At 41.0% G+C, this 12,238-nt stretch overlaps 3 protein-coding genes across 3 annotated transcripts; 2 read left to right on the forward strand and 1 right to left on the reverse strand.

Moving 5' to 3' along the window:
- Positions 1-2: 2 nt before the first annotated feature.
- On the forward strand, positions 3-9,564 carry LOC145444780 (uncharacterized). The gene is made up of 4 exons (XM_080322793.1): positions 3-323; positions 860-1,023; positions 1,086-1,120; positions 9,228-9,564. Exons 1-4 carry the CDS (start codon positions 135-137, stop codon positions 9,323-9,325), a joined length of 486 nt encoding a protein of 161 aa, XP_080178919.1. The 5' UTR covers positions 3-134; the 3' UTR covers positions 9,326-9,564.
- Positions 6,453-9,198, reverse strand: LOC145444130 (uncharacterized). The gene is made up of 2 exons (XM_080322055.1): positions 9,165-9,198; positions 6,453-8,097 (listed from the first exon to the last, which is right to left on the reverse strand). Exons 1-2 carry the CDS (start codon positions 9,196-9,198, stop codon positions 7,133-7,135), a joined length of 999 nt encoding a protein of 332 aa, XP_080178181.1. The 3' UTR covers positions 6,453-7,132.
- A 169-nt stretch (positions 9,565-9,733) lies between the features above and the next one.
- On the forward strand, positions 9,734-12,016 carry LOC145444779 (transcription factor Adf-1-like). The gene is made up of 5 exons (XM_080322792.1): positions 9,734-10,161; positions 10,219-10,384; positions 10,448-10,521; positions 10,718-10,849; positions 10,914-12,016. The coding sequence occupies exons 1-5, from the start codon at positions 10,020-10,022 to the stop codon at positions 10,976-10,978; spliced, it is 579 nt and encodes a 192-aa protein (XP_080178918.1). The 5' UTR covers positions 9,734-10,019; the 3' UTR covers positions 10,979-12,016.
- The last annotated feature ends 222 nt before the right edge of the window (positions 12,017-12,238 follow it).

The raw sequence follows: 12,238 nt of genomic DNA on the forward strand, positions 1-12,238 counted from the left end.
TAGACGATTTCCAGTGGCTGCGCATGGGCGGCGCCATTGTTACGAAAGGCTGGCCGGCTGTCGAAGCGATCGCTTCGCTGCGCATCACTTTTTAATGGGTGTACCGTAGGTCATTGTCGCTGATTATAATATATATGTGGCAAACTATGGAAAAACGAGCCCGAAAGGAGAAAGGTGTGTCACACTTTCACTGTTGCGTCCCTACGTGTAATAGTGACTCCAGAACAATGCATGGTATAAGCTTTCATCGGACCCCGAAGGACAAGAATCTAAGGAAAGATTGGATACATAACATAAGAAGGGATCCCGGAAAGAATTTCAAGGTTCGGGTGGCAACGGTTTTTTTGTGTGCGAAACTTGTTAGTTCCGACTTTTATTTCCATTCACTCCCGACATATTATTATAACTATCATATTTCTTCGACTGCTGTTTTGTTATTTATTTATTCATGTTTTGTCTTGTTTAATCACCTATGGCTCTACGTGTCATATCGTTATTTCTACTCAAATCTGTTTATTTTAGGCGAAGCAATAAATTGTCGGTCTGTTTGTTAAGTTTGTCATTTACATTACTAGATCACTCAGAATAACAGAGTATGCAGAAAACAATACGGTGATAGCGATATCAGGCTTGCATTTATGTTTAGTTTTTTTATTCACATTACTAATAAGATCGCTCAGAAGTCAAAAGGATATGTGAAAGTTATTTCCACGATCGTGTTATCATGCTTGCCTGCATCTCAGTTTAGTTTGTGATTTACATTACTAGATTACTTCGAATACAAGAGTATGTGGCAGACATTTCCGCGATAGTGACATCAGGCCTGCATCTCAGTTTAGTTTGTGATTTACATTACTAGATTACTTCGAATACAAGAGTATGTGGCAGACATTTCCGCGATAGTGACATCAGGCTAACGCATTGTGGCAGGCATAGTCTGAGATTCGGCTCTGTCCCGTCAAAATTCTCGTGGAACAAGATTCCAGTTGAGCACCATCGTGTGACGAGAGTTTCTTCTGGCAGGTTGTGTGTTGACATTTTCATTAAAATAGCACTAGCTTATTTGTGGATGATTTTATGTTCAGATTCAACAGACTCATCCAACCACCTAGCCAGCACAGTAACTCTACATCTACAGGGCCATTGTTACCTGCAACAAACCCGTTAGTCGATCACTCATATTGTGCTGAAGATTTGACAGCTGATCAGAAGCTAGAGCGGGCGAATGGTACCATCGAACAACTTCAATTTCAGTTGGATCAACTGTCTATATCAAATTTCGGCATAGGAAGATTTAAGGCGTCGAATGATATGATAAGATACTACACAGGATTTTCCAGTTATGCGCTACTCATGACGTTTTTCAATGTTATATCGCCATATGCGACAAATGTTCCCCTTTGGTCAACTGTGCAGGATGCCGTTAAAGGGGGCCAACTATATGATTTCGATACTCGAGGTACATCTCGAACTCTCCCACTTCAAGATGAGTTATTTTTGTTCCTTTGTAGACTTCGCCAAGGCTTTGATGTTAAAGATCTTGGCGTTCGTTTCAACTTAGCTTCATCAAGCGTTAGCAGAATAACCATAACTTGGGCAAACTTCCTTTATTGCACACTGGGGTCACTCCCGATATGGCCGAGCAGGTCCATGATAGACAATTGTATGCCCACCGTGTTCACATTGAATGGCTATGGCATGACTCGAGTAGTCATAGACTGTTGTGAAATAGTAGCGCAAGCTCCTTCCCTTTTTCTCCAGAGTGAATTATTTTCACATTATAAGAATAATGTAACAGTGAAATGCCTTATTGGGATAGCCCCGCATGGACCAATAACATTTGTTAGCAATTTGTACCCCGGTAGCATTTCAGACAAAGAAATATTTATTAGATCGGGCCTTAGTAATCTTCTGGAACGTGGTGATCATGTCATGGCAGACAAGGGTTTTCTCATAAAGGAGGATCTTCTTGTCAGAAAAGGTATCGTACTTAACAGACCCCCCACGAACAGCCATGGAAGGTTCACTGAAAATGAAGTTGGGCTAACTCAAGAAATCGCTTCATTGCGCATTCATGTGGAACGTGCCATACGTCGAGTAAAGGACAGTGATGAGCGGACTGTAATATTTTTCGGTCCAAGTCCGATCCTGAAAATTTTTGTTTCAGTCCTAGTCCATCCTGATCCAAAAATATTTTCCAAATTTACTGTCCAAGTCCGGTCCTGAAAATTTTCAATTCAGTCCTAGTCCATCCTGATCCAAAAATATTTGCCAGATTTCCAGTCCAAGTCCATCCTGATCCAAAAAAAATTCAAAATCTAAAATCTACAACTGAAAAAACAGAAGGACATGTTATAGGGCGGTTATAAACACTGAACATCTAATTCGATTCAATTCCAGCTTGTAAGAAGCGTAGTTAAAACAACATGAGAATTTTCAATATACTAAAAAGTATACACATTTTAGATAGTGGCTGCCCGTCCCTATGAAGTTTTGTACGAAATTGATGCATTACGAGTTTGATTCAATTCCAACCAATGGAAGCGTGAAAATCGTTGTATTTACTGTGGGAAATTCTGTCATCAATAATTAGAGCTACAACTCTATTTTGAACAGCTTCTTGGAGGTACAGAACTTGCATATACAATTGACTAATATATTCATATTGAGATTTACCCATACATTTTAGGCAGACACTCATCAGGGACAATCGTCAGCGACTAGTAGAGAATTGGAAAGAACCTTGTATATCAACAATTGTATCACAAAATACGACAGGCGAAAATATGTCATCCGAAAATATCTGGGTTCATTCCAATATGAATATACTATTCAACACTACACCTACACCGGTTGGAATCCAACCAGTAGCTTTTTCAGCAAGGAAATTTGAAAAAAGAAGTTATTTCTACCCGACACTAATGTACTTATACAAAACAAATGACTAACACAAAACAAATGACTAACATATTCACTTTCAGGGGTCACTATACAACGAACTTGCCATAGTAGTTTGTTCCATGTGCACATAAAATATTAGAGACGAAAGAATCAGCCGAATCACAATATATAGGTTAGCAACTACTACTGCGCCGGACATTAACGATCAACATGAACGAAACGTGTCAGAATGATGACATGAAAAAGCAGATGGTAGCACCTCATCAAACATATTTATTTTCCAACATGCTCCCCAATACAATGACGGAATTTAGTGTCTTAGGAGAGAGTCGCGTTCTTTTCTTTGTGACTGTGTTTCCACAGGCACTGAAGACTCGCTCGCTTGGTGCACTCGACGCCGGAATGCTCATAATACCCATAGCCAGTTTGCTAAGAGTAGGAAACTCGTATACCACCGAGGGGTGGCTCCAGAACCTCAACGCGTTAATATTTTGGCCCTCACACATGTTCTTGACGTCAAGTCGACTGAAATTTGTCGAAGTGTATTTTGCCACCTCATCAGTATCTAGGTTATATTGTCCTGTAACTTCCTCTTGCCAGTCAACAAAACGCTCATCTAGACTCAGACTACCATCAATCTTCATCCTTTTGGAAGCAGTGTATGAATGATCTTCCTCTGGTTTACTGTGGCTTGTGGAATTTCCAGAAAAAAAGAGGACAGCAAGTGTCTAGCATGTTCATGAACCTTGGTTCTTTCATTTGGACTTAGTGGCACTAGGCCTTTGTATTTTGGATTCAAGAAAAATCCAAGCCGGTGCATGTCCGTTATTTCAAATTTTTCACTTAAACATCTCAATCCCCTTTCTTTTAAAAATTGCAGTAACAAAGTATCCGTTGGCGATGGTTGCATTGAAAGTTTAAGGGCATTATAAGACAGATATACCTTGTGAATAGTAGCATTCAGTTCACCCTCCAATTCCAATGTCTGAGTTTTGAACTCCTCCAGGAAAGTGATCAGGGTTTTCACTGTAAAACAGTCAATGTTTTCCAGTCTTTTTTCTTGGCCATTACAGTTTAGCAAACTGCAAATTTCCTGTTGGTTATCATGAAACGACAGTAACATTGTTAAGATGGAATTCCATCGTGTATCATTGCTTTGCTTCATGGAATGCTGCAACTTGTTGTTGAGACCAGACCGCTTGAAATATGCAGCAAGTGATTTAATACTTTCTACTGTTGATCTGATCCCCTCAACCAGAGACGCATTGTGTTGTGCAGTCGGATATACAGTACTCATCTTGTTCAGCTGTAGAATATGAGACAAGGTAGTCGAAATCATATGACATGCGCATGGCAATCGGTTGAACATGGCCAAAGCAAGCTTTATATTGCTCCCGTTGTCGGTGATGAAAAAGCACCTTTGCGCTATTACTTCAGGATCTAATCCAAAGCACGAACATGCTGACAAAATGTTGTGTCTAAGGTAGTCACCGGTTTTGCTCTCAGTTAGCTCTGCCACTGTGGCAACTAGAGATATCAGCCTGTCATTCATGCTGAAGTGAACGGTTAGAGAGAGGAAGCTACGACTTCTCAAGTCTGTCCATACGTCAGTGGTTATACCAATGCAGCCATAATTCCTGATTGCGGTTTTCAAATTCTCCTTCAGTTCAATAATGCCTTCCTCACTTTTACTGCAAGCATGCCTTTTTACTGTGAACCTCGATGGCAAAATATCTGTTGCTGGCACCCGACCATGCTTGTCACCGATGTCAATGAGAACATTTGCCAGCTCTTCAATGCCACCGCCTTCTATTGCTGAGAAGGGGCGAATATCCTTAACAATATACGAGATGGACGCATCCAACAATTTCTTTTTGGTTGCTGCTGCAAGTACTACTTTCGAATTGAAAAAGCCTGTGATTCTCCTTTGGCCCTCCTGACCCTCCTGTTTTGCAGCTTTGCAATAAAGCTGCATATGGTTCTTTAAATGGGTAGTACCACTAGTCCCTCGGTCATGCTTCAAAGGCTCGTCACACAAAGTGCACAAAACGTACCCTGTGTACTTATGGCTCTCGGCGCAATTTAAAAACACGAAATTTCTCCAAACAGCGCTTTTGGCTCTATCATGAGTTACTTTCACGTAATTTCCCTCCTTCATCATTTTCAAAATGCCACTGTTACTCGCACTCATAAAACGGCATGCCTTTGATACACATGTTAACATATTCCGCCTGTCTTCACTAAAGCGACTATGCCACGAGTGAAAATGAAGGACACAATGGCCAATGATGTCGTGATTTTGTGACGTTTGCGAAATTGCAACCTGCTCTCAAGCTCACCGACGTGGATGGCTTTCACTCGGGGCCGTGCATTACTAAATGCAGAGTGACTAGAGTAACACTCATGGTTGCCAACTTTGAGGAGGCTCTCGGAGCCAAAATATCTTGTGACAAAATAGTGCCAAATTATCTAAAGTACGGTGATGTGTTGCAATAGGCATTAAGCATTGCTTTACCATCAAGCTTACGGTACTTTAGGCTGCAGAAAGAAGATTGTACCACCACGACTTGGTAGAATTCGTGCTCTTCTACTATAGGGTTGAATTAAACTCAAGTTAAATCTAGAAGTCTACAACAGCAAAAGTGGCACGAATATAGCATACGAACTAGGCAAACTTTTCCTATGAATCAGCAAACCTAGTAGTATCTTGACTCGACCTAAATCAATGTGTCCAAGAAAGAGAAATATAATATAGGTAGTAGCCCAGATGGCGAAGGATTGTTAACATACAAACAGGCTGTTGCACTAGCGCCACTTGCCACCTTGGCAGCAGATAAAGTGACCTCGACCTAAGATTTCGATATGCACCTATATGCGAACATCAATTCCATATTTCTACAATTCTAACATCAAATACCGGTAGTTCCTAAGGTGCTCACGTAAACAACACTTGATAAGATCTAATGTGCTGTTGACAAATTTACACTGCTCTGATTGAAGAAATTCGAAAGGGCCAATGTGCCATACGTGCATCCCTAAAAGACGGACCAGCGGAAACAGCGGTGCTAACCAGCATGAAAATTTGCAAAAGTTCCGTAATTTGGCTTCTAAATGCGTCAATTGGCAACACTTGCAATAATTCTTCTCTCCAGCCGCCCCTCACTTCTGGTTACGAAACCAACGTGCCCGAGTCCGGATTTCGAAAATGCTCAAAATCCAAGTCCAACCTATTTTTTCAAAATCACAATCCGGTCCAATCCGGATCCGACATTTTTTTTCAAAATCACAATCCGGTACCGACGAAAATAACCCATAATCCTGATCCTGTCCAATCCAATGCTCATCTCTGGTAAAGGAGTATCAGCTCTTTAGTCGCCCTTTGCCTTTGACTCTTTTAGGATCTGCGAACCAGATGTGGACAGTAGCCTGCCTATTGAGTAATTTTGCAGGTCCGCTTTTCTAGATGCTATTTGTGAATGTATATAGTCTTCTCCGCTTAATTCTGACAGTTTGGTTACGCTCGCTTTTGGCTCAATTAAGTGGATAAACGGTTTTGTCCGAGTTACGCGGAAATTGATTATTCGCTTCATGTTCGTGTACAAAGGCGCACAGCACATTGAAAATATGGTACTGATGCGTAAGAAGTTAATTGCGGCATTATTTTTGCAATTTACACTTTTGTTTTGTTCCTCGAGCATTTTACCGAATAAAGCGATATTACGGTGTCCTAATTAAGCGGAGTCAACTGTTAAATATGTATATCGTATACACCACCATCGAATTTGTGCATAGTGTTAAACTGTTCATCACGGTACATTATATTGAGTTGGAAATCTCTGCCGCGTGCATTAATACCTGACCGCGAAGATGCAACGGAGCAATACAGGGAAATCTGATCCGAAGATAAAATTGAGATCACGCACTCATCAAACCGTGAAAATGTGACTTCAGCCGGATATATATGGTAGGCAGAAACTAACAAACTAACATAACAATAATAATGCAAAAGGCAATAACAACTAGCGCTGAATTCTGTCAGTAAGGGCGGGAAGATAATAATTATAATAGAAATGTTGAAGCTGCAGGAACATTCCGTCAAACACAGCCTGGTCAAAATGTACTCTTTCAACAAATAGGTTTCCAGAAGGCGTATACACGGCGAGGTCACACCACCGTTCTCCTGTTATACCCATTTGCCCAGTCATTTGATAGTAATATTGGTGCGCTGTCTTCAAAAATGCTTGCTGATTTTTTTTCCTAAATAGCTGAGGTCATCCAATTCCTTGGTAGGACATTTGACTTCTACCAGACCAAATTTGGCCATGCCTGCTCTCTCGTCTAGGACTCTTCGATCCGGGGAGCATGCTAGCCAAGGGCAAGCATTGGAAATAACCAAACCGCATGGCACGCAGGTCACACAGTGCTTTTCAGAATAACATTTAACAGCTTCTGCCTCCAAGGATAGCCCCCTTTTCATAGCTGGAGTTTGAACAGAGCATCCCTTCAACATCGACTCCGCTAGCTTTTTTAGGTCCGTTCGTATTCCACAAATTCGACCAAAGTGAGAAGCAGTGAGACGAAATTTGCGCAAACGATGGCAAGCATCACAATTAGATTGGGTCCGTGTGTCCTTTTCAATACGAAATATGTCTGACACGGAAACTTGCAATTGCTTCGTTACTGTCTGCTGGTCGTGGTCCAGCACAAAATTCATGGTCTGCGTTAGTTTTGGTGGATTGAGACCACCAAAAGTATCTGCAGCTTCCTCATCTGGTAGCATCTGCTGGTACGAGATCACGCTACCGACGGGAACCATACCTAACCTTGAGTCCACCATTTCGACCTGTTTGGAGCTTGGTAATATTGTGAGGATTTGGGATAGGTAATTACTGAACTTATTCTCACTTGCAAAGTCCTGCCAATCAGGGACATCGCCGGCCTTATGGAGCGTGCTCTGAAGCGTACCGATGGATGTTGACAAAGGATTGCGTACAGAGATATCCTGAATTGGTGCAAACATGAAACCCTCACGCCGTGGTCGATGCCAAGATTGCGGTGCTGAAGTGCAGCTTTTAGTAGCAGGCACAACTTCAATTCCAAGTTGGCAGTAGTGAGCATACTGATACAATACTGCAAAAGTATGGTTGCAGGCACCAGCACCAGCACAAGAATACTTGTGATATAATATTTTCGAATCTGCTTATTTATATTTATCCAGGTAAACATCTACGTCGTATGGGCATTCATTTCTTTTCATTGATGGCAGGCACTTGGCGGCAATCATGAATAGGGCTGGGCAAAATCGAGTACCTGAGTGATTCGATTCTGAATCACGTAATATGCTTCGAGTCGAGTCGAGTAATCGAGTATCACTCATTATGACGTCATAACAGAATGTAATATGTCAACGTTCAAATATGTACCTTTTATACGACCACAAGGAATATCATGCCTGTTATATGTCACATTATAGATATACTTTGATATTTTTTCGACCATACCGATTTCATTGCACTTCGTGACAATGTTGTAGGATAATCATGCCTTCGGAAATGTACTATTTCCAGTAACTTTCGTAGCTTTGAATCATTTGCTTCGTATGCTACGATGCGGCCAATCAAGGTTTCAAGGCATCAACAGTGAAAATAATATCGAAACTATAATTCTCGTTGATACAGTAACTTTCAGTACTCGAAAAAATCGTCTTTTACTACTCGACTCGAATCATCAAAATTAATACTCGATTCAGATTCGAGTACTCGAATCATTGTGCCCAGCCCTAATCATGAATAATTCTTCATCTTGGCCAACTAAAAGGTTAAATGAGTAATTGTTTAGAGTTGATTGGTATGCCATTTTTGATAATGCTATCACGACAGTATATGATCTCTGATTGAAATCTCTGGCACGATCGCAGGATTTACAAATTTGTAGGCTACTACAACTACTAATAAAATGCACTTCGTGGCCTTCGCGTGACTTGAACCCGAGCCGATCAAGTTTAAAAGTGTAGAGAGACTTGCGCTAACCTTAGTTATCTATAATATCCATCAAGCCATTGATTGACACTTCAACAAGAGCCTAATAGATCACGGACCTATAAACCCCGTATGACAAACTTTTTCTACAAGAACTTTCAAGGTCTCCTGCCTATTAAACCCGTTTATTCCGTCATCATCCTTACTTCGTTCCGATAAATAAGCACTGTAAGTTTATATGTACCGGTAGGCCTACTGTGCCTGAGAAAATCGGCATACACGCACCTTTAAATTCATGTATGTAGCTTTCTACAAACATTTTGTAGCCCTTTTTTCTATTATTTCCAGACGCAGTGACCTTCAGTGAAAATGTTTCGATGTCTACAAACGTAAAAACTGGCCCACCCTTCAAGCTTGCTGAATATCCACCAGTCGCCATCTATTAATGACAAGAAGTCAAGATTTATGTTTTACAGTTACAAGTTGAACATATATGATATTAGCATGAACGAATAATAAATCACATGATATATATTTTACTATTTATGTATGCGGCTTCCATTAATTCCGATCGCGGGATTTCAAGAACAGAGTCGTTGTTGGCGAACAATATGGGGAGCGAAATGTAGCAGGTCATCGACCGGCCAGTCACACACTAGTGGCGCCACAGAGCTGGAAATCGTCTATTACAGGTCGCCATGTCCGCCATTAACAAATGGTCAACTTAGCATGCGGTGCTGATATTTCTAGTTTCCAGAACAATATTATACATCCTAAACTGATATTCTAACTCATCAGTCCTATCCGTGACAACGAATGTAACCAGCGAGACCGGCCGTATAGCCATAGCCTTAAGCCTGGAATAGACGATCCGTAAACGCGTCCGTATCTTTCTCTCCTCATTTCTCTTCTCAAACGGATGCGTGCGAGAGAGAAGAGGGACGAGGAAAAAATGAGGAGCAGAAAGAGCAAAAGTGTGAGAACCCGCACGCGTTCGATTCCACGCGTATTTTCCATCCGTTCAGCTAGCTGCTAGCAGATCTGTCTCTGTAGTGATCGGGAATATGATTTTGTGACGCGCTTTGTGAAGTTGCACTGACTAATCAGGGGATTTTATGCTATTTTCAGTAGTAAAACAAAATGAGTTTAATTGAAGATGAACATCTAATTACTGCTGTACAATTGCGACCGGAGATATACAATCAAAGCCATCCTGACTACTACAACAAGGTTGTCAGGAACAGAATATGGCGGGACATAGCTGAAGAATTTGGACTTGGAAGTATGTAAAGTATGCGGAGACTTTTTCATGCTCGTCATTGTACACAATAACATTCAGAATCCAACGGGGAAGACCTTGCCAAGAGATGGCGGTATCTCCGTGACAGGTACGTTAGAGAGCGCCGAAAGTACGTGCCTTCTGGGTCAGCTACCAATGCGGAGGGCTCAAATTGGCAGCTGATGCCACTACTAAGGTTCTTGGAACCTTATATGCAAAATCGTAGGTAAGTATTTCTACTTGTGTAGACGTGAATGGGCCGTTTCAAAATTGTAATAATACATTCCAGCACATCGACAAACATGACCATCATCGGCAGCAGCTCGAGCGTGGAGGTGACAGGGGTAGACCATATGTCAGCGCGTAAGTTTGTACATTCTCATTTATGACAAGATGACCAACCTTGAATCGATTGCAAACGCAATAATTTGCCATTTCCTGGTAGAACTCTGATTGAATGAATATCATCTAATCTTGTGGATAGGAAAGTTGTCTGGACCCAGTCACATTTTTGAATAAGTGATTTTCTGTGTTTCATCAAATAATACTCAAATTTCAGGTGAATCGGACATCTGCCAGACTCCTGCTAGGTCTGCAATTCCACTGTCGCGTACCCCTGCACGCAAGAATTCGTCAAGGCTGCAGACAGAAGTTAATCGGGTTCTCGACATTGTTGAGAAAAATGCCACAGGTGAGATTTATACGATACCTTCACTACCAACATACTCATGAACACATGCTTTTATTTCAATCAGAGGACGAATACGACTCTGACGACCTCTTCATGCTATCGATGTCGCGCGAGGTGAAAAAAATATAAAATCCACGTAGAAAACAGCTACTCAGGCTGCAAATACACACATTGGTGTGTGAATGTCCCGAAGAGGAGTAGATGGACAAGTTTTTGTAAATTTCGTTAACAGTGATTCCATGTCGAATAACCAAATGTTTATATTTTGGCTCCTCGTTCCAGTCGCTTGGGTAGCCTTGATGTTTTAACAGAATTTTGAAAATATCAGAAACTTGAAAAATATTTTTGTAGAGTTGATTTAGTACTACCACCAGATATTAAAGAAGAGTAGTAGGGTCGATTTGACATGGAATCAACCTTTAGTTTGTTACTGTTTTGAGCTTCAAGTTCTGAGTTGTCGTTTTATATTTCTTGGCATCGCTTTCTTGTGACACGCTAGCAATCATCTGGGATTGATGGTGGCATGTAATTAGTCACTGTGATAGATCATTGCTGTGGAATCAGAGTAGCCTGCATAAAATCTCACGGAAACGATGACATGGAAATATGAAGTACCGGTATTCAAAATAAAATTTCTTTCTTCGATGTTGTGCATATAGTAAATAATCTGCCCTGATTCCACAGCGAAGATATGGCTTTGCTCCACTAGTGTTTTTTGCCATACTTTTTGGTAAGGTTCAAGTTGCTGTTTCTGTATTTTCTTGCATTGCTTCCTTGCGCTGTGGAATCAGAGTAGCCTGCAGAAAACCTGACGGAAACGATCACATAAGAATTATGAATTAACCTAACTTTCTTCGATGTTGTGAATATATTCGATAATCTAATCTGATTTCGCAGCGAGGATATGGTCTGATCCCTCAGTTTTGTTACTGTTCCGATATGCTTCTATGCTGCAGCGACGATAGATAACTGTGCTTCATTTCTTGTCGATATTTATTCGTGTAACTGTGCTTCGAGATTGGGATAAATTTGTTTTGATATTGGATCGATAAGCTTTTATGCTGCAGCGACGATAGTTAACTGTGCTTTTAACTGTGCTTGATGTACTGTGTTAATTTCATTCCTTCAGCTGTACTTCGATATTGCAATAAATTCGTTTTGCCTGTTTTGATATTGGATTTATATATCAGAGTTGTTGCCAGAGGCTGTTCAGTAGCTAGTGTACTACTCGTACTGAGACAAGTTTAGAGAACTCGGTAAATAACTTTATTAGAGCAGCATGACTTTATGATAGAGCAGTACTAAATCAATTCTGATTGCCATGATACTGATCCAGCGGCACTGCAGAAGTAGTTCACAAACTGCTGGCGAATGTTGAGCGCGTCATTA

This window comes from Botryllus schlosseri, chromosome 8 (genome assembly GCF_051294905.1).
Source record: "Botryllus schlosseri isolate E-star chromosome 8, Bs_hap1, whole genome shotgun sequence".
Lineage (NCBI taxonomy): Eukaryota > Metazoa > Chordata > Ascidiacea > Stolidobranchia > Styelidae > Botryllus > Botryllus schlosseri.

What these genes read in the sequence shown, in the direction of transcription:
- LOC145444780 (XM_080322793.1), top strand. Translation starts at nt 135, where the DNA reads ATGTGGCAAACTATGGAAAAACGAGCCCGAAAGGAGAAAGGTGTGTCA. An exon ending in ATCCCGGAAAGAATTTCAAG is followed by an intron (nt 324 to 859) that starts GTTCGGGTGGCA and finishes TTACATTACTAG; the next exon opens with ATTACTTCGAATACAAGAGT. An exon ending in CCAACCACCTAGCCAGCACA is followed by an intron (nt 1,121 to 9,227) that starts GTAACTCTACAT and finishes TATTATTTCCAG; the next exon opens with ACGCAGTGACCTTCAGTGAA.
- LOC145444779 (XM_080322792.1), top strand. Translation starts at nt 10,020, where the DNA reads ATGAGTTTAATTGAAGATGAACATCTAATTACTGCTGTACAATTGCGA. An exon ending in TGAAGAATTTGGACTTGGAA is followed by an intron (nt 10,162 to 10,218) that starts GTATGTAAAGTA and finishes AATAACATTCAG; the next exon opens with AATCCAACGGGGAAGACCTT. An exon ending in GGTAGACCATATGTCAGCGC is followed by an intron (nt 10,522 to 10,717) that starts GTAAGTTTGTAC and finishes CTCAAATTTCAG; the next exon opens with GTGAATCGGACATCTGCCAG.
- LOC145444130 (XM_080322055.1), bottom strand. Translation starts at nt 9,198, where the DNA reads ATGTTTGTAGAAAGCTACATACATGAATTTAAAG. An exon ending in CTACATACATGAATTTAAAG is followed by an intron (nt 8,098 to 9,164) that starts GTGCGTGTATGC and finishes ATAAATAAGCAG; the next exon opens with ATTCGAAAATATTATATCAC.